Source organism: Tachyglossus aculeatus, chromosome 1 (assembly GCF_015852505.1).
Source record: "Tachyglossus aculeatus isolate mTacAcu1 chromosome 1, mTacAcu1.pri, whole genome shotgun sequence".
In the NCBI taxonomy this organism is placed as follows: domain Eukaryota; kingdom Metazoa; phylum Chordata; class Mammalia; order Monotremata; family Tachyglossidae; genus Tachyglossus; species Tachyglossus aculeatus.
In genome coordinates, this window is record NC_052066.1 from 63441362 (window position 1) to 63467547 (window position 26186).

The window sequence follows — 26186 nt, forward strand, 5'->3', positions numbered from 1 at the left end:
ACCCGGTTGTCACACTTCTGCCCCCAAACACGAAATACTACGAAGAAGCCAACAACGGCACATTGGGAAACGTTTATCGACGCGCATTTGCACGATCCAGAAAAACGTAACACCCTCCGTAAAAGAATGAGGGGCAAATCACCGGGATAAATCGTAAGCACCATCTAGCACCCTTCCCTCGGGGTTTACGGAGTTACGTCGCTACTCCCGTCTTCAAACTTCAGAATGAAATTAAAAACGTCGCCAGATTTACCAAAGGCCTTCTCCGGCCCAACGCGAGACTCTCCCCGGGATTAGCGACCGGAGGACGTAACCCGACTGCCCAGAGAACCTAAAACGGCTTCAGAGCCGCCCACGATTCGAAGCAGCAATTAAAACCCACCGACGGTCGCTTGCGTTCTTTTTGGATGTTCTTTATTTTCATCTGCACTTTAGAACGGTAAAAGTATCTCACAGCAGAGAGCCTTCTAAATGGGATAATACAGTACTCCAGTTTCCGAATGTAAAGATTTAAGATGAATCAAACAAAAAGAAATAATAACATTAAGGCGTACAAACAGCTACTTCGAAGTCCGCTCTTCTGAAGGAGGACGGGGTTTACTCATACTCGAACACGTGGAATGTTGGCACAAGACTGAAGCTGCTGTGGAAAGCCCTACCGGTCGCACGCCGATGTCGCGGGACTCGGGAGTTCTCTAAAAACACACCTTTTAAATGGTCGTCGTTTTACAAATCCAAGTGGCGAGGAAACCTCTGAAGGCTGAGCGACCGTTAAAACGCGAGGCTTCTTTGTGAATTATGTACAGGATACGGTTTCTTGTGTAACGCCGGGGGCCTGGGGGGAGACGGGGAGGAGAGAAGAGACGGGGCCTACTGTTGGTTTCCAACCCGGGGCCGCTGGCTCCGTCGTCGTCCGGAAGAGGGGAACCCGCGTCCTCCGCCCCCGATGACCGAATTCCCTTGGATTTCCTAGGTTGGTCCAGGAGGAACCGGGGCTCCGCGGAGAGGGCTGTTGCTCTGACCACCGGCCGGCCTAACTTCGGCCAAGATCCTTTACAAGTTGCCTCCCGCTAACTCTACAGCCTGAAAGAAAAGTTTCCTGGTACAACTTGAGGAAAATTAAGAAAGCAGCTTAAGTGGCGAGACAGCCGCTGAGTTTAAGCACTTCATCTCCAAGGGGTAACGGTTCGGTGACTACGGAGCTATTCGCAATCGGAGGTTTTGGTCACTCGCTTGGCCGACTTGAAAGCTTTCCCGACCTGTCCGAACAGTCCAGAAGTTGGGCCGCTGCCCCGGGTGCCCTAAATGCCACTGAGGAAACTTGCATCTCTGACAACTAGCGGAAGGAGTAAGATCTACTGGCAGGCTACTCGTCAAGTGGATAAAATGGCTGTAAATATAACGTTATTAATGACTTACCATTGTACCAAAAAAAAAAAAATAGTTTATGGTCTACAAAACAAAGGACTGAATAGAACCGCCTGGATGTCATCTATGTTTCAGCAAACTGATTTAAAGGATGCTACAAATGCTAGGTTTACATTTTGGTGATCAGCCAGCTTAGAAAATCCAACCCCTTGCACATATTCAGTCCCCAGGTTCGAGTTCAGTTTACGATTTTTCCTGCAATGGTCGAGTTGCCTCTTCATTGTTCTCCTCCTCCTCCTCCTCCTCTTCCTCCTCCTCCTCTTCCTCACACTCTCCATCTGTCTGCTGTTCGAGTTCCTCTTTCGTGATCATTTCGAAATCATTCCCGTTTCCACTACTGTGCTGGGATCGGTCATCTTCCCTCCTGTCGCTGTCCGTGTCGGAATGCCGCTCTCCCCCGGGGCCCTCCGCTCCGGCGCTTCCCAGGGGCCCCGCTTTCCCGTCGTCCTCTTCTTTTTTCTCGCTGTCCGATTTCTCTTCGCTGTCCGACTTCTGGTGCTTTTTGGACTCGGCCTTCTCCTCTTTCTTGAAGTCTGCTTTGGGGCCTTTGTATTCGTGCGTGTACAGGGGCCTGAAGGAGTCAATGAAGCCCACGTCGGCGGTCAGATTTGGCAGGAACCAGAAATGGTGTCTTCCTCCAGTTATCAGCCAAATGATAAGGAAGAGGATACAACGGGCTGCGGGAAGAAGCATTTGTCAAAATTGAAGAACCAGACCTGTGCCGGGTCATCCGATTTTCCCCGTAAAAATTATGGGGAAAAGCAACAGCTTTGCTATACCTTCCTTATTTTAAATATGAAACTCTGACTTGAACAGTTTCACACCGGGAGCCCAGACTGAGGTTTCGGAGACTCTGGGCAAGTCAACTTCACTTCTCTGGGCCTCAGTTCCCTCGTCTGTAAAATGGGGATGAAGACTGTGAGCCTCGGGAGGGTTCTGCTCCCGAGACAGAGGGTCACGGGTCACCTTTTTCAAAAGGACTGCTACCGACTCCCGGTTTTATATGCCACAATTTTTTTTGTGAAAATTAAAATATTAAGAGGACAGTTTCAGGGAAGAGCCTATACAAACATGACCAGAGTTTTCATCTTCTGCTCTTTCAATCAATCAATCAATCGTATTTATTGAGCGCTTACTGTGTGCAGAGCACTGTACTAAGCGCTTGCAGAAGGAAGAAGGAGGAGGAGAAATGAAAGCCATGCTTTTTGGGAGTCATCATCATCCTCATCATCAATTGTATTTATTGAGCGCTTACTATGTGCAGAGCACTGTACTAAGCGCTTGGGAAGTATAAATTGGCAACATATAGAGACAGTCCCTACCCAACAGTGGGCTCACAGTCTAAAAGGGGGAGACAGAGAACAAAACCCAACATACTAACAAAAGAGGTTGTGGGTTAATAATAATAATAATGATGATGGCATTTATTAAGCGCTTACTATGTGCACAGCAGTGTTCTAAGCGCTGGGGAGGTTACAAGGTGATCAGGTTGTCCCACGGGGGGCTCACAGTCTTCACCCCCATTTTACAGATGAGGTCACTGAGGCCCAGAGAAGTGAAGTGACTTGCCCAGAGTCACACAGCTGACATTTCCAGTCTTCAAAAGAAGTATTTTCCCCAAAAGGACATCAACTCTTGCCATTCCGGTCATCGTGTTCCTACTGCATGCTTTCTTTCTAGATGCCTGAGCTCCTGACTCTGCCACGTCTGCTGTGTGACCTTGGGCAAGCCACTTTACGTCTCTGGATCTCAGTTCCCTCACCTGTAAAAGGGGGATTAACAGTGTGAGCCCCAAGTGGGATACGAACTGTTAACCTGGATCTACCCCCGTGTTTACAGCAGTGCTTGGCACCTAATAAGCGCTTCGCAAGTACCACCATCATCATTATTATTGTATCGTTACCTTCTTAGGACACAATCTAGCTGGAGGAAGAGCAGATAAGGGCTGTGCAGGGGCCAAATTCTGGGGTCCACCACGGCCCAAACTGAGCTTGCGGCCAGGGATGGCCCCATCTGACTTTCCTTCTGGGAAAAGGAAGTTTAGAGAAGCGGCATGGCCTGATGGACAGGACCTGGGTTCTAATTCTGGTTCTGCCACCTGTCTGCCGTGTGACCCTGGGGAAGTCACTCCTCATCCTCTGTGCCTCTGTTACCTCATCTGTAAAACGGGAATTAATACTGTGAGCCCCAAAGGGGACAGGGACCGTGCCCAACCTGATTATCTTGTAGCTACTCCAGCGCTTAGAGCAGTGCTTGACATAATGATAATAATAATGGTACTTGTTAAGTGCTTACTTTGTGCCAAGCACTGTTCTAAGCACTGGGGGGGATACAAGGATGTGTCAGATTGTCCCACGTGGGGCTCACAGGCTTAACCCCCATTTTAAAGAAGAGGTAACTGAGGCCCAGAGAAGTTAAGTGATTTGCCCAAAGTTACACAGCTGCCAAGCGGCGGAGCCGGCCGGTTCTGCCACTTGTCTGCCGTGTGACCTTGGGGAAGTCACGTCTCATCCTCTGTGCCTCTGTTACCTCAACTGTAAAATGGGAATTAATACTGTGAGCTCCAAAGGGGACAGGGACCATGTCCAACCTGATTATCTTGTATCAACTCCAGCGCTTAGAACAGTGCTTGTCATAATGATAATGATAATAATGATGATAATAATAATAATAATAATAATAATAATAATAATAGTATTTGTTAAGTGCTTTCTTTGTGCCAAGCACTGTTCTAAGCACTGGGGGGATACAAGGATGTGTCAGATTGTCCCATGTGGGGCTCACAGGCTTAACCCCCATTTTAAAGAAGAGGTAACTGAGGCCCAGAGAAGTTAAGTGACTTGCCCAAAGTTCCAAAGTTACACAGCTGCCAAGCGGCGGAGCCAGCCAGTTCTGCCACTTGTCTGCCGTGTGACCTTGGGGAAGTCACTTCTCACCGTCTGTGCCTCTGTTACCTCAACTGTAAAATGGGAATTAATACTGTGAGCTCCAAAGGGGACAGGGACCGTGTCCAACCTGATTATCTTGTATCAACTCCAGCGCTTAGAACAGTACTTGACATAATAATAATAATAATAATAATGGTATTTGTTAAGCACTTACTTTGTGTCAAGCACTGTTCTAAGTGCTGGGGGGGCTACAAGGATGTGTCAGACTGTCCCACGTGGGGCTCACGGGCTTAATCCCCATTTTAAAGAAGAGGTAACTGAGGCCCAGGGAAGTTAAGTGACTTGCCCAAAGTCACACAGCTGACAAGCGGCAGGGCCGGGGTTAGAAGTGCTTAAGCACCATCATCGTCATTTACTGCGTGACCCTGGGCAAATAACTTAACTGCTCCGTGCCTCGGTTACCTCATCTGCAAAACGGAGATTAAGGCGGTGCACCCCATGTGGGCCATGGATTGTGTCCAACCTGATGAACTTGTGCCTAATCCAGCACTCAGTATCAGTGCTTGTCACAAAGCAAGCGCTTAGCAAATGCCGTTTTCTTTAAGAAGGGAGAGGGGGAGGGGAAGCGGGAGGAGGCAGAGGGCCTTACACGGCTAACGCATCACGCCCGTGTGGTGGCCGACAACCCATCCATGTGAGTCGCTGGGGTTTTGGCTGGCACGCCGGGCCTTCCTGCCACATACGACCGGTTCTCCAGTGGCTACCAATCAATCTGCGCATCAGGCAGAAACTCCTCACCCTGGGCTGGAGGCTGTCCATCCCCTGGCCCCCTCCTACCTCACCTCCCTTCTCTCCTTCTCCAGCCCAGCCCGCATCCTCCGCTCCTCCACCGCTAATCTCCTCACCGTACCTCGTTCTCGCCTGTCCCGCCATCGACCCCCGGCCCACGTCCTCCCCCGGGCCTGGAATGGCCTCCTTCTGCCCATCCGCCAAGCTAGCTCTCTTCCTCCCTTCAAGGCCCTACTGAGAGCTCACCTCCTCCAGGAGGCCTTCCCACACTGAGCCCCTTCCTTCCTCTCCCCCTCATCCCCCTCTCCAACCCCCCATCTTTCCTCCTTCCCTTCCCCACAGCACCTGTATATATGTTTGTATATATTTATTACTCTGTTTATTTTACTTGTACATATCTATTCCATTTATTTTGTTAGCATGTTTGGTTTTGTTCTCTGTCTCCCCCCTTTTAGACTGTGAGCCCACTGTTGGGTAGGGACCGTCTCTATATGTTGCCAACTTGTACTTCCCAAGTGCTTAGTCCAGTGCTCTGCACACAGTAAGCGCTCAATAAATACGATTGATTGATTGATTGATTGATTGATTCTCCCAGGAGGGGGGCATCCAGTTGCCATTGTGGTCACGCCTTAACCCTGCTCACGCGGATGCGGTACTGTCACTGAATATGTGCACTGATTCATTTGGATCGAGTCCCCGCCCAGGAAAACCGCGACTGGCAAGGCCAGGGTCCACCTTATCGGCAACCTTAGCGGCAACCAATCGCCGCCCGCCGTCCGTAGCCTTGAGACCCAAATTATTAGCCAGCTTAGCAACACTCACTCACTGACCGCGGGCCGGAGCCTTGAACCCAACACCTACGCTTGCTGAAGACTTCTTCAGCCACAGAGTCACCTCCGGATGACCCAGAGCCGATAATGAAGGAGCTTGGTGTACACTGAGGGGACGATGAAGACAACAGCAAACAGGGGCAGAGTGGCACGTGATTATGAGAAGCGGCGTGGCTCAGCGGAAAGCTCCCGGGCTTTGGAGTCAGAGTTCAGGGGTTCAATCAATCAATCAATCAATCGTATTTATTGAGCGCTTACTGTGTGCAGAGCACTGCACTAAGCGCTTGGGAAGTCCAAGTTGGCAACATCTAGAGACGGTCCCTACCCAACAGTGGGCTCACAGTCTAGAAGGGGGAGACAGAGAACAAAACAAAACATATTAACAAAATAAAATAAATAGAATAGATATGTACAAGTAAAATAGAGTAATAAATAGAGTAATAAATATGTACAAGCATATATACATATATACAGGTGCTGTGGGGAAGGGAAGGTGGTACAATGGAGGGGATGGAGAGGGGGACGAGGGGGAGAGGAAGGAAGGGGCTCAGTCAATAATAATAATAATTCAACAATATTGGGGTTCAATAAATAAATAGGGGTTCAGTAAATAAATAAATAAATAGGGGTTCAATAATAATGATAATAATTTTGGTATCTGTTAAGCACTGTTCTAAGCGCTGGCGTTCAAAACCCCGCACTGCCACTTGTCAGCTGTGCGACTTTAGGCAAGTCACTTCACTGGGCCTCAGTTCCCTCATCTGTAAAATGGGGATTAAGGCTGTGATCGCCCCGTGGGACAACCTGATCACCTTGTAACCTCCCCAGCGCTTAGAACAGTGCTTTGCACATAGTAAGCGCTTAATAAATGCCATTATTATTATTATATGCCAATCCAGCGCACGAACCAACAGGACCTGAGGGGAGGGATCGGACTAGAGGGAGGGACGTGGTGCTGCGTCACCCAGGGAAAGCAGGGACCAGAGGGAAATATAAAGTAAGCGCTTAACAAATACCACAGTCATTATTAAGGATGGGCTCATCCTCACTTCTTCATCTTTGGCTACCGAATGGCCACTGACCTTTCGTTGCAACAAAATGAATAAAAGACTGGCCTAACCCGACTCATTACTTGGGATATTTTCCAACACCATAGTTGATCCAGGAGCGACTTGGGGAGGGGCGGGCCGGCCGGCCCTGCCCTTCTGAGGCTAGACCTGTGTCCACTGGGATACAGGTGTCTACTACTACCTACAGGTGACTACTACAGTCAATCAATCGTACTTATTGAGCGCTTACTGTGTGCAGAGCACTGTACTAACTACAGGTGACTATCTATTCGGATAAGGGAGACCCGATCACAGACAGGAAACTAGTCATGAATACAATTCCCAGGAAATCTCTTCCACCACTCCATTACCCAACTGGATACCCTACAGCGATTCTGTTAATGGGGATAATCATAAGATAAGCAGCATGGCCTAAGGCCAAGAGCAAAGGTCCTGGGTTCTAATCCCGACTCCGCCACTTGTCTGCTGTGTGACCTTGGGCAAGTCGCTTCACTTCTCTGGGCCTCAGTCACCTCATCTGTCAAATGAGGATCGAGACTGGGAGCCTCTCTTCCTCCCTTCAAGGCCCTGCTGAGAGCTCACCTCCTCCAGGAGGCCTTCCCAGACTGAGCCCCTTCCTTTCTCTCCCCCCGTCCCCCCTCTCCATCCCCCCATCTTACCTCCTTCCCTTCCCCACAGCACCTGTATATATGTATATATGTTTGTACATATTCATTACTCTATTTATTTATTTTACTTGTACATATCTATTCTATTTATTTTATTTTGTTAGTATGTTTGGTTTTGTTCTCTGTCTCCCCCTTCTAGACTGTGAGCCCACTGTTGGGTAGGGACTGTCTCTATATGTTGCCAATTTGCACTTCCCAAGCGCTTAGTACAGTGCTCTGCACACAGTAAGCGCTCAATAAATACGATTGATTGATTGATTGACTGACAGGGACTGTGTCCAATCTGATTACCTTGTGTCTACCCCAGCATTTAGAACAGTGCTTGGCACATAGTAAGTGAATGGGGATGAAGACTGTGAGTCCCACGTGGGACAACCTGATCACCGCGTATCTACCCCAGTGCTTAGAACAGTGCTTGGCACATAGTAAGCGCTTAACAAATACCAACATTATTATTATTATTATTAAACAAATACTATACCTATTATAATTATCCGGACGTTATAGGATGAATCTGTATGCGCATTTCTAGACTGTGAGCCTGTTGTTGGGTAGGGACTGTATATGTTGCCAATTAGTACTTCCCAAGCGCTCAGTACAGTGCATAGTAAGCGAATGGGGATGAAGACTGTGAGCCCCACGTGGAACAACCTGATTACTTTGTATCCACCCCAGCGCTTAGAAAAGTGCTTGGCACATAGTAAGCGCTTAACAAATACCAACATTATTATTATTATTATTAAACAAATACTATACCTATTATAATTATCCGGACGTTATAGGATGAATCTGTATGCGCATTTCTAGACTGTGAGCCTGTTGTTGGGTAGGGACTGTATATGTTGCCAATTAGTACTTCCCAAGCGCTCAGTACAGTGCATAGTAAGCGAATGGGGATGAAGACTGTGAGCCCCACGTGGAACAACCTGATTACTTTGTATCCACCCCAGCGCTTAGAAAAGTGCTTGGCACATAGTAAGCGCTTAACAAATACCAACATTATTATTATTATTATTAAACAAATACTATACCTATTATAATTATCCGGACGTTATAGGATGAATCTGTATGCGCATTTCTAGACTGTGAGCCTGTTGTCGGGTAGGGACTGTATATGCTGCCAATTTGTACTTCCCAAGCGCTTAGTACAGTGCTCTGCACACAGTAAGTGCTGAATAAGTATGACTGACAATGAATGAAAGAATGGATAAACAATTTAGTAGATATGACTGCACTACTGGATTATGGAAAGATCTACACGAGCTTTCCCACACAAATGCTCCAGTGTAAATCTGTGTGTGTTTTCTCTTGTTTTCTCTCTCTCTTTCCTTCTCCCTTCCCTCCACCAAGTGCTGGGGTAGACAGAAGATAACTGCCTTTCTTTTAGAGTGTGAGCCCACTGTTGGGTAGGGACTGTCTCTATATGTTGCCGACTTGTACTTCCCAAGTGCTTAGTACAGTGCTCTGCACACAGTAAGCGCTCAATAAATACGATTGATTGATTGCGTTGGACACCGTCCCTGTCCCGCAGTCACAGAAAAGTTCAGTGACTTGGCCAAGGTCACGCGGCAGACAAGCGGCGGTTCTCAATCGGTGACCAGATAAAATAATGCAGTAGTGTTTTCTATTAGCATTGAGACCATAAATGTGTTTCCCACAAGGTATCTGAATACTGTAGAGGGTGAGGCAGGGGGTGGGAGAGGACAATCATCATCATCAATCGTATTTATTGAGCGCTTACTGTGTGCAGAGCACTGTACTAAGCGCTTGGGAAGTACAAGTTGGCAACATAGAGAGACGGTCCCTACCCAACAGTGGGCTCACAGTCTAAAATGCATTCTGAATCACAACTCTGCCATAAGCCCCAGGGCCCTGTCCCAGAGAAGCAGTGTGGCTCAGTGGAAAGAGCCCGGGCTTTGGAGTCAGAGGTCATGGGTTCAAATCCCGGCTCCCCCACTTGTCAGCTGGGTGACTTGGGGCAAGTCAACTTCACTTCTCTGGGCCTCAGTTCCCTCGTCTGTAAAATGGGGATGAAGACTGTGAGCCACCCGTGGGACAACCTGATCGCCTTGTAACCTCCCTAGCGCTTAGGACGGTGCTTGGCACATAGTAAGCGCTTAATAAATGCTATCATCATCATCATCATCATCAGAACAGGACAGGGAACTGCATGTTTCATTCCCCTGGTTGGATCATAAAGCCGTGCTGGAGTTTCTTCAGTGCTTTGATGTGCCCAGTGGGAACTGCAAGGCAGAAATCAGTTTAAAAAAGGCCTAAACCATCTTTAGAAAACGGCACATAGCCTGCATTCTCTGAATTATTGCCTGCTTCAGATTTTGGCAGCTGCTAGGCGTAAACTCTGATATAAGCCAATATGATGTCAGACTACTAGCTGGAAAAACGGGTGGGGCCGTGGAAAAAAAAAAAACAAAACCCAAAAAAACCCCAAACCTCCACTTCCCCTGCTTCTTCCCTAAAACTGACAATACATCTTAAAAAAATAGCATGAGTATCAGTCTATTCTTGCAAATAATAATAATAATTTTGGTATTTGTTAAGCGCTTACTACGTGCCAAGCACCGTTCTAAGCGCTGGGGGAGATACAAGGTGATCAGGTTGTCCCACATGGGGCTCACAGTCCCCATTTTCCACATGAGGTAACTGAGGCACAGAGAATCAATCATTCAATCGTATTTATTGAGCGCTTACTGTGTGCAGAGCACTGTACTAAGTGCTTGGGAAGTACAAGTTGGCAACATATAGAGACGGTCCCTACCCGACAGTGGGCTCACAGTCTAAAAGAGAAGTTAAATGACTTTCCCAAGGTCACACAGTTGATAATAATAATAATGATGGCATTTGTTAAGCGCTTACTATGTGCAGAGCACTGTTCTAAGCGCTGGATAAGTGGTGGAGCCGGGATTAGAACCCATGACCTCTGACTCCCAAGCCCGGGCTCTTTCCACTGAGCCACACTGCTTCCCGAGTATTCACAATAAAAGAGTATTCACAATGCACATATATACTTTTGTCTTATTTCTATCTTCTATGCAAATAACTATACACCCTATGACCTACCGTTTTCTGATCATACCATTGAGAAAAGACATTTTCATCCATACCCTTGACACTTTAAAAAAGCATTTATCTACAAAAAGGTATAAAATGGATGTTGGAAACCCAACATTCACCCATGAAATGGACTGACCCGCTGACGGCATTTATGCCGTGAGGAAGACGTAATTTTAAAATTCTACCGAAGTCGGTGTTGACTCCCAAAGTGAAAAAGGCCCATGGAAGGGAGAGGGGTAAAATGCCCAACTCTTTCCACTGGCAAGAGCCGCTGGTCTTTTGGGGACCCTGAGATCATCATCATCATCATCAATCGTATTTATTGAGCGCTTACTATGTGCAGAGCACTGTACTAAGCGCTTGGGAAGTACAAATTGGCAACATATAGAGACGGTCCCTACCCAACAGTAGGCTCACAGTCTAAAAGGGGGAGACAGAGAACAAAACCAAACATACTGACAAAATAAAATAAATAGAATAGATATGTACAAGTAAAATAGAGTAATAAATATGTACAAACATATATATATGTATATATATGATGGCGTCACTGAGATGGCGTCACTCCCACTGAATAATGATGATGGCGTTTGTTAAGCGCTTACTATGTGCAAAGCACTGTTCTAAGCGCTGCGGGGGGGATACAAGGTGATCAGGTTGTCCCACGTGGGGCTCACGGTCTTCATCCCCATTTGACAGATGAGGTATCCGAGGCCCAGAGAAGTGACTTGCCCGAAGTCACACGGCTGACAAGCGGCGGAGCCGGGATTCGAACCCACGACCTCTGACTCCCAAGCCCCGGCTCTTTCCACCGAGCCACGCGGCAGCTTCAGCGTATCCCAACTAGGGCTCACGTGCCCACGGGCTCCTTGGGGGGCAAACCCTGGTCGACGCGTAAGGCACGGAGGATGGCACGGGGAGGGGGAAGCAAGCGGCCTGGGGGATCTGGCTAATCGTGCGTTCTCTCATTCTCCCCTTGGCATCTGCGGCAGCCCCCGTTCGACAGGAGGACGGAGGACCCCTTAAGCCCCAAGAGTTGGTGGCGTGTCCACTTTCTAAACCCCTCGTCTCTCGCCCCTGGATGGGGCTCCTCGATGGGTCTTACTGGGTGCAGAGCACTGTACTAAGCGCTTGGGAAGTACAGGTTGGCAACATCTAGAGACGGTCCCTACCCAACAGTGGGCTCACAGCCACCTGTCCGGATTCCCACCAGACCCTGCCTAGATTACACCTCCCCCTTCTAATAATAATAATAATAACGTTGGCATTTGTTAAGAGCTTACTATGTGCAAAGCACTGTTCTAAGCGCTTGGGGGGATACAAAGTGATCAGACTGTCCCACGTGGGGCTCACAGTCTTAATCCCCATTTTACAGATGAGGTAACTGAGGCTCAGAGAAGTTAAGTGACTTGCCCAAGGCCACACAGCAGACATGTGGCGGAGCCGGGATTCAAACCCATGACCTCTGACTCCAAAGCCCGGGCTCTTTCCACTGAGCCACGCTGCTTTCTGACTCCCAAGCCCGGGCTCTTCTAGACTATATAGGGACCGTCTCTATATGTTGCCGACTTGGACTTCCCAAGCGCTTAGTACAGTGCTCCGCACGCAGTAAGTGCTCAATAAATACGACTGAATGAATGAATGAACGGTCAACTTGACTAAACCCTTTTCTGGCTGCTTGGTACCCGGAGACGACGGGAACGGGTTAGGTCTGACGTGAGCCACCAGGCCCAGGCCTCAGATGGCTTTGAGGAGATTTTGGAGGAGGCAATCAATCAATCACTCAATCATATTTATTGAGTGCTTACTGTACTAAGCGCTTGGGAAGTACAGGTTGGCAGCATGTGGAGACGGTCCCTACCCAACAGTGGGCTTACAGTCTAGAAGCAGCCCCGGCTATGTTTTGTTGTCTGTCTCCCCCTTCTAGACTGTGAGCCCACTGTTGGGTAGGGACCGTCTTTAGCTGTTGCCGACTTGTACTTCCCAAGCGCTTAGTACAGTGCTCTGCACACAGTAAGCGCTCAATGAATACGATTGAATGAATGAATGGGTCAGTCGACGCCCTCACTGCACTCCACCACGATTCCCAGGGACACCCCCCGACCCCGAGATCGCCTTATTGGAAAATGACTTCAGACCAGGCCGTTCCCTTTATAGCAGAAATTCCCCAAGAGCCAGAGGGGGAGGATCCTGGAAAACCCTTCCAATCAACCAATCAATCAATCAATCGTATTTATTGAGCGCTTCCTGTGTGCAGAGGGGGCTCACCCGAAGGGGTCCCTCACCCAATCCGCCGTTTCCCCGGGGTACCCTGTGGCTGGCAGCCAGCCCCACGGACCCGTTCGGTTCTCCGCGGAATTTACCCCGCAAGAACTGTTGAGCCCGAGGAACCCAACGTAAATGGGAACCCCACTTACCAACGGCAAGGAGGAGAATGCTGGCTACAAAACAGCCCGCTCCGACACTTAGGTAATAGACACCCACTCGCATCTCCGCTGGCCAGAGTGGGAAGAGCGTTGCGGCTATCACGGCGATCACTGCAACGGGGGCAGAGAGAGAGAGAGACACGCGCACGCCTCAATGCCAAATTCCAATGACTCGATGCCAATTTTCACAAAGAAGACTGGCAGGGTGTTCCTCACGCTCTCGCGGGGCGGTAAACTGTGCTAAGAAGAGGTCGGGAGGGGGTATCTGATAACGCCACGCAAGGTTCTCCCCCGTCAGATAAAACGTGCCACTAAAGAACCACATCTTGGTGCCAGATTGGATCTTGGCTACCCAGGTGATGACGGTTTCTTGCCATTTCCAAGCACTTCTTACTAATTCACGAGCTGGTCAAATCTGCCTTCTTTCCCTGAAGGAGAGGATTCCCTTTCGTAACCCAAACTCTAATTATTCAAATGGAAAAGGATTAGTGTGACTTCTGAACCTGCGCCAAAATCAACGCTAGGGCCACTTGAAAATGTGGTCAGGTCCCGATTACTGTCCTGAAATAAATGTCTTCATCTCCCATTAAAGTTTTAATTGTTAGACAAAATGCTCCCCTGCTGAAACGCCCCAGTGAAGGCCAAGGGGATAGCTGTGTTCTGGCTGCTGGAGAAAAATCCAGCACGTTTCTTTTTTTGCGGGAAGACGAGGCTGATTAACAGAGCAGGAGGCGAGTCTGAGGGAGCCTGGGACGGGGAGGGGTTTACACTTGCTTTATTTTTGGAGGAAGGTGGATAACAGAGAGAGAGAGAGATCGAGTGCACGTATAAAACGGTATCGTGAACGGCCGGCTGACAGAAGGGGAGAGAAACTGCTCTAGCCCTTCCTGGGGAAGTGCTTGGGTGAGAACATGGAGGGAGAAAGGAAGTGGATCGTCCCCAAAGTGGACGATCCGGGCTCGGTTATTTCACGTCACGAGAGTAGGCCCCGTCCGGTAAAACCCGCAAACGTTCGGATTTGTTCACCTGCTTCAAAGCTGAACTGCGGTTATTCAAGGACGCCCTTCTTACTTACCAAGAATCAGTCCCATGGCAAATGTTTTAAAGTGAACTGGGTCATAGATCCACACATATACCTAGAATTAGCACCGAGAAGATAAAAAGGTTTTCACAGCCCGTCAGACAATTCACTTCTATGGAACAATACCGAATTAAATCCAAGGTTGAATGCTTCGTTACAAAAAGCTCAGTTAGGCGAGAATTCGAAACCAAGGGAGTACCGGGAAGGTGGGACCAACTCAAAATTAACTTGAATGGTCCAAATCCACACATTCTGCTCGAGCAAAAAAAAAAAAAAAAAGGCCTTTGAATGGAAACTACACTCGGCTTTCCTAGTTCCTCAGGAAGTCACGCTGTAGGAGGAGGAGGGCCCCACACGGCCTTTCTTCCTACTTCATGTTCTATGCAGAAAGACATATCCTGTCAGAAGGACATTCGCACCCTCCCTCTGACCCGGAGGTCTGCACAAATAATAATAATGATGGCATTTATTAAGCGCTTACTATGTGCAAAGCAAATCTGCCGATAGGCTCCAAAATTCCCTACTGAAACACACGTTGGGAAGAATGGAGGGTACTTACACTGGGTAAATGCCTAGGCAGTGTAAACATAATAATAATGATGGTATTTGTTCAGCACTAAGTGCCAAGCCCTGTTCTAAGCGCTTATTACCACAAACGTGTTAATTGCATAGAATGCCACCTTAGAGCCAGAGGGGGTTGAGCATCCTCCTCCTCATCAATCGTATTTATTGAGCGCTTACTATGTGCAGAGCACTGTACTAAGCGCTTGGGAAGTACAAATTGGCAACATATAGAGACAGTCCCTACCCAACAGTGGGCTCACAGTCTAAAAGTCCTTTCTCCCTTTCCTCCGACATGCGTGACGGAGCTTTACAGAAGATCTCATTCGAAAGCGCAGTCGCTCAGCACCAGTTTTCCCATTACACTATCGCTGTAATAGTGATACGTTTGGATTTAAACGGTTTGCCGAGGCTTTTAAGCAACGGGTCCTGTGGGATTCACAAATATCCCTCTGCCCCACCCAGATGCCGACTGATACCTGCCGGAGCTGTTTAAACACAGGGCCTCCTGATGTGTTCACCTCATTTCTTGGGAACTGTTTCAATAAATAGTAGTTGCTGAGCCCTTACCGTGCATAGTGTACTATACTAAAGGCTTGAGTGCAATACAAGAGAGTTGGTAGACGCGTTCCCCCGCCCACAATGAGCTTACAGTCACTCATACCTCCAATCTTCTCTTGAAAAGTACGCTTTCCATTATTGAAAACGATTGTTACCTCATTCCCATCCAGGAAAACTTGATCTTCATGGGGCTCGAGTTTAAACTTTTTCTTTGTTTCCTTTTTCTTGGGTGTTCCTGGGGTCTCATCCTATGGAAAGGAATGTCCAGGAAAAATGTAGCAATATCAAGGTAAAACATACTGCTCGAGAGTCACCTTGACTGTACTGGCAACAAAAAGCAGTATTGTTCCTGATCGCCTTGTAACCTCCCCAGCGCTTAGAACAGTGCTTGGCACATAGTAAGCGCTTAACAAATGCCATCATTATTATTATTGAATAATAATAATGTTGGTATTTGTTAAGCGCTTGATTACCTTGTATCCCCCCCCAGCGCTTAGAACAGTGCTTGGCACATAGTAAGCGCTTAACAAACACCATAATTATTATTATTATTATTGAATAATAATAATGTTGGTATTTGTTAAGCGCTATGTGCCAAGCACTGTTCTAAGCGCTGGGGGGATACAAGGTAATCAAGGTTGTCCCACGAGGGGCTCACAGTCTTCATCCCCATTTTCCAGATGAGGGAACTGAGGCCCAGAGAAGTGAAGTGACTTGCCCAAGGTCACACAGCAGACAAGTGACGGAGCCGGGATTTGAACCCATGACCTCCGGCTCCAAAGTCCAGGCTCTTTCCACTGAGCCAGGCTGCTTCTCACGCTGCCTGGCTACGAGGCACGGTGGCTTCCCACACCGAGGAGACAGACATAAAAATATTTACAAATGGGAACTGGCCAGATAAATAATTGAATGCCTATCTGAATAACACATATGCATAAGTATTGAGGGTACATAAGTGTCTATTTATTGCCCATTTATTTATTTATTTATTTATTTATTTTATTGTACATATTTATTTTAATTATTTTATTTTGTTAATATGTTTTGTTCTCTGTCTCCCCCTTCTAGACTGTGAGCCCACTGTTGGGTAGGGACCGTCTCTATATGTGGCCAACTTGGACTTCCCAAGCGCTTAGTACAGTGCTCTGCACACAGTAAGCGCTCAATAAATGCGATTGAATGAATGAATGAAGTGTCCCAGGTGCTCAGTATCGTATTCTGCACATAATTCATTTGTTCTGACGACTTGACACCTGTGTCCACGTGTTTTGTTTTGTTGTCTGTCTCCCCCTTCTAGACTGCGAGCCCGTTGTTAGGTAGGGACCGTCTCTAGATGTTGCCGCCTTGTACTTCCCAAGCGCCTAGTACACAGTAAGCGCTCAAGAAATACGACTGAATGAATGAATGAGTGAAAGTAAGCACTCAATAAATGGCATTGACTGATTGGATCAAATTCAGAACTAGTCAGCATGCTCCAAAAGAACATTTTTTTTTTTACACCTCTCCAGTTATACTTAACACAGTGAGGTGAGAGACTTGGGAAATAGGTTCCTGCAAGAGCCTTGGCTTTAAAGCTCTCTGCCGCTCCATTTTTTCCCACTTATTTTTATTTATCGGTAACACCTCTATGCATTTCCAATGTGCAGAGCACTTTGTAAAGCACGGGCTGGAAAATGGTGCAAAGACACTGATTCAGAAACAGCGGGTCAAATGCAGCTAATGCAACATAACCCGGAGGACAACGGGACAAAAAAATCACTGTGACTGTCGACCGTAAAAAAAATATTCAGGAATTCTATGATGCTGGGATGACAGATGAGCCCCCAACTTTGGACTGAATGAATGAATGTCTGTAAGCTTATTAAGGGCAGGGAACGTGTCTGCTTATTCTGCTGTCAGATTATTAGGGGCAGGGAACGTGTCTGCTAATTCTGTTGTATTGCACTCTCCCAAGTGCTTAGCACTCAATAAATACCACTCTGATTAACAAGACTCCACTTATTCATTCATTCAATCGTATTTATTGAGCGCTTACTTTGTGCAGAGCACTGTGCTAGGCACTTGGGAACTACAAGTGGGCAACATATAGAGAGGGTCCCTACCCAACAACGGGCTCACAGTCTAGACTGTGGCCTGCAAGTGGGGCAGGGACTGTGTCTGACCTAATTAATCTGTATTTACTCCAGCGGTCAGAAGAGTGTTTGACACAGAGTAAGCGCTTAACCCGCTCTCAGGGTCGCAGCTGGAGAGTTTCCAGTCCTCTACCAGTCTCGACTAAGGGAGGGAGAGTCGAGCAGAAGCTTGGCCAGTGGCTAGGGAGTGGAAGGCAATCAGTCGATGCCGTGCAGAGGCACCGTGCCCCAGCAGCGGGTTGTCTTGGTAGCCCTGGCTGAATTCACTGCTCACATTAGACAACCAGGCTCTGGGATTCCTCAATCAATCAATCAATCGTATTTATCGAGTGCTTACTGTGGGCAGAGCACTGTACTAAGCGCTTGGGAAGTACAAGTTGGCAACACGTAGAGACAGTCCCTACCCAACAGTGGGCTCACAGTCTAAAAGGGGGAGACGGAGAACAAAACCAAACGTACTAACAAAATAAAATAGAATAGATATGTACAAATAAAATAAATAGAGTAATAAATATGTACAAGCATATATACATATATACAGGTGTTGTGGGGAAGGGAAGGAGGTAAGATGGGGGGGTGGAGAGGGGGACGAGAGGGAGAGGAAGGAAGGGGCTCAGTGTGGGAAGGCCTCCTGGAGGAGGTGAGCTCTCAGCGGGGCCTTGAAGGGAGGAAGAGAGCTAGCTTGGCGGAGGGGCAGAGGGATTGGGGGCATTCCAGGCCCGGGGAAGGACGTGGGCCGGGGGTCGATGGCGGGACAGGCGAGAACGAGGTACGGTGAGGAGATTAGCGGCGGAGGAGCGGAGGGTGCGGGCTGGGCTGATGCAGTAGTCCAGACGGGATAGGATGAGAGCTTGAATGAGCAGGGTAGCGGTTTGGATGGAGAGGAAAGGGCGGATCTTGGCAATGTTGTGGAGCTGAGACCGGCAGGTTTTGGTGACGGCTTGGATGTGAGGGGTGAATGAGAGAGCGGAGTCCAGGATGACACCAAGGTTGCGGGCTTGTGAGACGGGAAGGATGGTAGTGCCGTTAACAGAGATGGGAAAGTCAGGGAGAGGGCAGGGTTTGGGAGGGAAGACGAGGAGTTCCGTCTTGGACAGTCCCTACCGAACAGCGGGCTCACAGTTTAGAAGGGGGACACAGACAACGCAACAAACCATATTAACAGAATAAAATAAATAGAATAAATATGTACAAGTAAAATAAATCAATATTCTCAAGTTATTACAGTGCTAGCCCAGTCTCTATTATTCGTTCATTCAACAGTGTTTATGGAGCGCTTACTGTGTGCAGAGCACTGTATTAAGCGCTTGGGAGAGTACGATACAATGATAAACAGACACAGTCCCTGCCCGCAACAAGCTTACGGTCTAGAGTGGGGGAGACAGACAGCAACACAAATAAATAAATTACAGCTGTGCACATAACTGCTGGGGGGCTGGGGGCGGGCGGAAGAACTCACCCGGCTTAGCATTTTCTTGCCGTCGAGACATACATTACTGCCTGTATATATGTTTGTACGTATTTATTACTCTATTTATTTATTTATTTTACTTGTACATATTTCTTCGACTCATTTTATTTTGTTAATTTGTTTTGTTGTCTGGTCTCCCCCTTCTAGACTGTGAGCCCACTGTTATTACTCTATTTATTTATTTTACTTGTACATATTTCTTCGACTCATTTTATTTGGTTAATTTGTTTTGTTGTCTGTCTCCCCCTTCTAGACTGTGAGCCCGCTGTTATTACTCTATTGATTTATTTATTTTACTTGTACATATTTCTTCGACTCATTTTATTTAGTTAATTTGTTTTGTTGTCTGTCTCCCCCTTCTAGACTGTGAGCCCGCTGTTGGGTAGGGACCCTCTCTAGATGTGGCCAACTTGGACTTCCCAAGCGCTTAGTCCAGTGCTCTGCATGTAGTAAGCGCTCAAGAAATACGATTGAATGAATGAATGCCACAAAAAGGAGAGTGGTGCACCTTTGCCCACTCTAGAAGCGGCCACAGAGAAATGATGTCACCGTGCGACGAAGAAATTAATCCATCAGTGGGATTTACTGAGCACTTAGTATGTGCAGAGCACTGTTCTAAGCGCTTGGGAGAGGCTGATACAAGAGAATAAGCAGACGCCTTCTCATAAGTGGCACGGAGAATCAATCAATCAATCGTATTTATTGAGCGCTTACTGTGTGCAGAGCACTGTACTAAGTGCTTGGGAAGTACAAGTTGGCAAGAAGCAGCGTGGCTCTGGAAATAATAATAATAATGGCATTTATTAAGCGCTTACTATGTGCAGAGCACTGTTCTAAGCGCTGGGGAATTTACAAGGTGATCAGGTTGTCCCATGTGGGGCTCACGGTCTTAATCCCCATTTTACAGATGAGGTCACTGAGGCCCAGAGAAGTGAAGTGACTTGCCCAAAGTCCCACAGCTGACGAGTGGCGGAGCCCGGATTTGAACCCACGACCTCTGACTCCCAAGCCCGGGCTCTTTCCACCGAGCCACGCTGCTTCTCTGTGTCACTTATGAGAAGGCGTCTGCTTATTCCCTTGTATCGTCCTCTCCCAAGCGCTTAGAACGGTGCTCTGCACATATTAAGTGCTTGCTTTGGAGTCAGAGGGCACGGTTTCAAATCCCGGCTCTGCCAACTGTCAGCTGTGTGACTTTGGGCAAGTCACTTAATAATAATAATAATGATAATGATGGCATTTATAGAGCGCTTGCTATGTGCAAAGCCACTGTTGTAAGTGCTAGACTTCTCTGGGCCTCAGTTCCCTCATCTGGCAAATGGGGATGAAATCTGTGAGCCTCCCCCATGGGACAACCTGATCACCTTGTAACCACCCCAGTGCTTAGAACAGTGCTTTGCACATAGTAAGCGCTTAATAAATGCCACCCATCATTGTTATTATCATTATTATTATAGTCACCATTCAGAAACTGAAGGCACGCTAGTAATTTACAGCAGCCACAAATACCCAGTTGCTGCTAACCCCATTCTGCGGCTCTAACTCACCTTTCTGGACTCTTCCTTTTCCCCATCCTTTTTCTTTTCCTTTTCTTTCTCCTTCTTCCCTTTCTCCTCCTTGGCACTTTCTTTCTTGCTCCTCTTCTCTTCTTCTTTCCCACTTTCGGCCTTGCTTTTCTCCTTTTCTTTCTTTGTGTCCTTTTCGGGTTTCATTTTCATCACCTTCAGGGCCCGGTGAAAGAACTGTTTCTTCAGCAGTCTTCAACAAATACAACATTGAGACATTTTCAGATGATCAAAACCAACAGACTGACAGAAAGTCACTGATTTGATATACTGAATGACCATCGGCGTGCTACGGTATTCCAATTATTCCAATTACGGACTTCCAATTTATGCTTGAAGCGCTTCACGTTCCCAGCCGACTCCCATTTTTTTCTATTTTTCCGAAGGCCCGCTTTTACAAATACAAGGTCTCAACACAGCCTCACTAACGGCGTTATTATTATTTTATTTGTTGAGTGCTGACTACACGTTAAGCGCGGTTCTGAGTGCAGGGGGAGGTACAAGTTGATTAATAATAATGATAATAGTAATAATAATAATGATGATGGCATTTGTTAAGCGGTTACTATGTGCCAAGCGCTGTTCTAAGTACTGGGGAGGATACTACTACTACTACTACTACTAATAATGGCATTTATTAAGCGCTCACTATCATCAATCGCATTTAATGAGCGCTTACTATGTGCAGAGCACTGTACTAAGCGCTTAGCACTGTACTAAGCGTACAGCGCTTAGCACTGTACTAAGCGCGTAGCTCACTATGTGCAAAGTGCTGTTCTAAGCGCTGGGGAGGATACAAGGTGATCAGGTTGTCCCACGGGGGGCTCACAGTCTTCACCCCCATTTTACAGATGAGGCAACTGAGGCACAGAGAAGTGAAGTGACTTGCCCAAAGTCACATAGCTGACAATTGGCGGAGCCGGGATTTGAACCCATGACCCCGTACTCCAAAGCCCGGGCTCTTCCCACTGAGCCACGCTGCTTCTCTCATTATCATTATTACTAATGATAATAATCATCATCAATCGTATTTATTGAGCGCTTACTGTGTGCAGAGCACTGTACTAAGCGCTTGGGAAGGACAAATTGGCAAAATATAGAGACAGTCCCTGCCCAACAGTGGGCTCACGGTCTAAAAGTGGACTCACAGTCTAAAAATGATAATAATAATAATAACAATGACGGCATTTGTTAAGCGGTTACGATGTGCCAAGCACTGCTCTAAGCGCCGGGGAGGAGACACGGTGATAAAGTCCCACGTGGGGCTCACAGTCTTAACCACCATTTTACAGATGAGGGAACTGAGGCCCAGAGAAGTGAAGTGACTTACCCAAAGTCACACAGCTGACAGGCGGCGGAGCTGGGATTCGAACCCATGACCTATGACTTCCAAGCCCGGGCTCCTTCCACTGAGCCACGCTGCTTGGACACAATATCTGTCCCCCTTGGAGCTCACAGTCTAAGTAGTGGGGAGAAGAAATATCGATCCTACATCTTACAGATGAGGAAACCGAGGCCCGGAACAGTTAAGTGACTCGCCTAAGGTCACACCGCAGGCAACTGGCAGGGCTGGGATTAGATCCCAGCTCTTCTGGCTCCCAAGCCTGGGCACTTTCATTCATTCAATCGTACTTATTGAGCGCTTACTGTGTGCAGAGCACTGTACTAAGCGCTTGGGAAGTACAAGTTGGCAACATAGAGAGACGGTCCCTACCCAACAGCGGGCTCACAGGCCATTCTCGCTTCCCGCAGCATGGTGAAGTGGATGGAGTATGGCTCTGGGAGTTGAAGGTCATGGGTTCTAATCCTGGCTCTACCACTTGTCTGCTGGGTGACCTTGTTCATTCATTCAGTCGTATTTATTGAGCGCTTACTGCGTGCAGAGCACTGTACTAAGCGCTTGGGAAGTACAAATCGGCCACATATAGAGACGGTCCCTACCCAACAACGACCTTAAGCAAGTCCCTTTACTTCTCTGTGCCCCAGTTATCTCATCTATAAAATGGGGATTAAGAATGTGAGCCCCACATGGGATAGACTGTGAGCCCACTGCTGGGTAGGGACTGTCTCTATATATTGCCAATTTGTACTTCCCAAGCGCTTAGTACAGTGCTCTGCACATAGTAAGCGCTCAATAAATACGATTGATGATGATGATGATGATAGGGACTGTGTCCAATAATAATAATAATAATAATAATAATAACAATAATGGCATTTGTTAAGCGCTGACTATGTGCAAAGCACTGTTCTAAGTGCTGGGGGAAATACAAGGTGATCAGGTTGTCCCCCGTGGGGCTCACAGTCTTAACCCCATTTTACAGATGAGGGAACTGAGGCTCCGAGAAGTTAAGTGACTTCCCCAAGGTCACACAACAGACATGTGGCGGAGCTGGGATTCGAACCTTGTATCTACCCCGGGGCTTGGAACAGTGCTTGGTACATATAAGCACTTACCAAATACTATTATTGTTATTATTATTATTGTTATTATTAGGTCATGAGGCATCTGAGTTGACGGGAATGCCCAGAAGCACAAATCCCTCTGACAGATCTGTCTGCCCGCTCCTAAAACAGTGCTAACTGTTGCCAACTTGTACCTCCCAAGCGCTTAGTACAGTGCTCTGCACACAGTAAGCGCTCAATAAATACGACTGAATGAATGAATGCTACATGGGGTTCAGCACTTTCAAATGGGAGAACAAAAAAGGGCTCCTTTTTGCCTGCAGTTACTCAGAATAACTTGAATAACTCAAAAGCAGCGTGGCTTAGTGGAAAGAGCCCGGGTTTGGGAGTCAGAGGTCATGGGTTCTAATCCCCGCTCTGCCACTTGTCAGCTGTGTGACCTTGGGCAAGTCACTTCACTTCTCTGTGCCCCAGTTCCCTCATCTGTAAAATGGGGATTGAGACTGTGAGCCCCACGTGGGACAATCTGATTAACTTGTATTTACCCCAGTGCTTAGAACAGTGCTTGGCACATAGGAAGTGCTTAACAAATACCATCATCGTTATTATTATTATTGTTATTATTCGTAACTTGGGAAATGGCGACCCCTTTTCCTTACATGTCCCAAGCCAGGGAGGAAGAGCCCAACGGCAGCTCCCAAATCCTGGCCACTTCCCCATGTGGGATGGGGACCCTGTCCAACCTCATTATCCTGAATCTATCCCAGCGCTCACTACAGTGCCTGGCACACAGTCAGCGCTTAACATCATTATCCAACTTGTATTTCCCAAGCGCTTAGTACAGTGCTCTGCACACACTAAGCACTCAATAAATACGATTGAATGAATGAATGAATTATCCTGAATCTATCCCAGCACTCAGTACAGTGCCTGGCACACAGTACGCGCTTAACATCATTATCCAACTTGTACTTCCCAAGCGCTTAGTACAGTGCTCTGCACACACTACGCGCTCAATAAATATGATTGAATGAATGAATGAATTATCCTGAATCTATCCCAGCACTCAGTACAGTGCTTGGCACACAGTAAGCGCTTAACATTCATTCATTCATTCAATCGTATTTATTGAGCGCTTCCTGTGTGCAGAGCACTGGACTAAGCTCTTGGGAAGTACAAGTGGGCAACAGATAGAGACAGTCCCTACCCAACAGCGGGCTCACAGTCTAGAAGGGGGAGACAGACAACAAAACATATTAACAAAATAAAATAAATAGAATAAACATGTACAAATAAAATAGAGTAATAAATACTCAAATAAAATAATAAAATAGATAAAATAAATAAAATAAATAAATATATAAATAAAATAATAAAATAGTAATAAAATAGAGTAATAAAAATAAAATAAGTAATAAATAGAAGCAGCGTGGCTCAGTGGAAAGAGCCCGGGCTTTGGAGTCAGAGGTCATGGGTTCGAATCCCGGCTCCTCCGCAAGTCTGCTGTGTGACCTCGGGCAAGTCACTTCACTTCTCTGAGCCTCAGTTCCCTCAGCTGTAAAAATGGGGATTAAGACTGTGAGCCCCCCGTGGGACAACTCGATCACCTTGTAACCTCCCCAGCGCTTAGAACAGTGCTTTGCACATAGTAAGCGCTTAATAAATGCCATCAAAAAAAAAATACGTACAAACATATATACATATATACAGGTGCTGTGGGGAGGGGGAGGAGTCTTAGACATAGAAGACATCTCTGTCCAAGTGCTTCCACAAGTTCTCTTTTTCTACTTTTCTTCTCTTTTTCCTCTCTCTGGAGCCCAGCCAGGAGTCAGGAGGAGTCACGAGCCCCAAAACACGGGGAAGATCGGAAGATCGTACCTCTCGGGAGGTGAATGGGCCATCAGTCAGCTTTCCTATCTCTACTCCTCTATCTGAGCTCATGTCTCCGAGTCATTTTTCCTACCTGCGTCACCACCTTGGGTTCTCGAACCCTGCGGCCGAATCTGAACTCACGTCTCCGAGTCACTTTTCCTACCTGCGTCACCACCTTGGGCCTCGAACCCTGCGGCCGAATCTGAACTCATGTCTCCGAGTCATTTTTCCTATCTGCGTCACCACCTTGGGTTCTCGACTTACATTGGTTAACTTATTTTGCCCCCTATTTGTCGATCACGCTGTTCTAATTATTTTGTTAATGATGGGCATATAGCTATAATTCTATTTATTCTGACGATTTTGACACCTGCCTACATGTTTTGTTTTGTTGTCCGTCTCCCCCTTCTAGACTGTGAGCCCGCCGTTGGGTAGGGACCGTCTCTATATGTTGCCGACTTGTACATCTCAAGCGCTTAGTACAGTGCTCTGCACACAGTAAGCGCTCAATAAATACGATTGATTGAATGAATGAATGAATGAATCGGAAGCTTGGTCAGGGAAAGAGCCACCCTGTGTGGTAAAAACAGCTGTTCCTCTTGAACAGCTCTTCCTTTCCTTTTCCTCTTCCTTTCCTCTTCCTTTTAGACTGTGAGCCCACTGTTGGGTAGGGACTGTCTCTATATGTTGCCAATTTGTACTTCCCAAGCGCTTAGTACAGTGCTCTGCACATAGTAAGCGCTCAATAAATACGATTGATGATGATGAACGTAAAATTGAGCAATGACTCCCTTTTCCACTTCTCCCTTTTGGCAAGGAACACACGCCCCAAGAAACCCAAACATAAAGTCCTTTTTGCTATCTTCTGGCAAAACACTATTCGGTGAGTTTAACGTCTGGATCCCCCTCTAGATTGTAAGCTCGTTGTGGGCAGGGAGTGTATCCACCAACTCTGCTATACTGTACACTTCCAAGCGCTTAGGACAGTGCTCTGCCCACAGTCAGCACCCAATAAATACGACGCTGACTGGTTGGTTCTCATTATGTTCAGCGCTTAACAAATATTAAAATTATGATTATTATTATGTTTGTGTCTTGAGCCTGGAGGGACAAGACTTTTGGCACAGTCTATGACCGTGACACGCACGAAATGAGCTTTACAATTGCTAAATATTACCATCGAGATTCTCGGCTGCCAAGTCAAATGTTACCTAAATTCCTCAAAACCACCCACCACCCTTCTTCATTTTCAAAAATGACTATTAATGGCTAGATCGGAGAAAAGCGTTCTCTACATTCGAAGAAACCGCGAATGGGGGATAATATTGAACCTTCTGTAATAAATCTACTTCCTAAAATTAAGGGGAAA

At 47.1% G+C, this 26186-nt stretch overlaps 1 protein-coding gene across 1 annotated transcript in view; it reads right to left on the reverse strand.

The window, feature by feature from the left end:
- Positions 1 to 392: 392 nt before the first annotated feature.
- Positions 393 to 26186, reverse strand: part of SEC62 (SEC62 homolog, preprotein translocation factor) — an 86033-nt gene continuing 60239 nt past the window's right edge. Inside the window, exons 4-8 of the mRNA XM_038743268.1 lie at positions 20522 to 20732; positions 15530 to 15622; positions 14247 to 14307; positions 13163 to 13282; positions 393 to 2105 (exon numbers count right to left, since the gene is read on the reverse strand). Of these exons, the coding sequence (XP_038599196.1) occupies positions 1612 to 2105; positions 13163 to 13282; positions 14247 to 14307; positions 15530 to 15622; positions 20522 to 20732 (979 nt within the window). The 3' untranslated portion in view covers positions 393 to 1611. The remainder of the gene's footprint in view (positions 2106 to 13162; positions 13283 to 14246; positions 14308 to 15529; positions 15623 to 20521; positions 20733 to 26186) is intronic.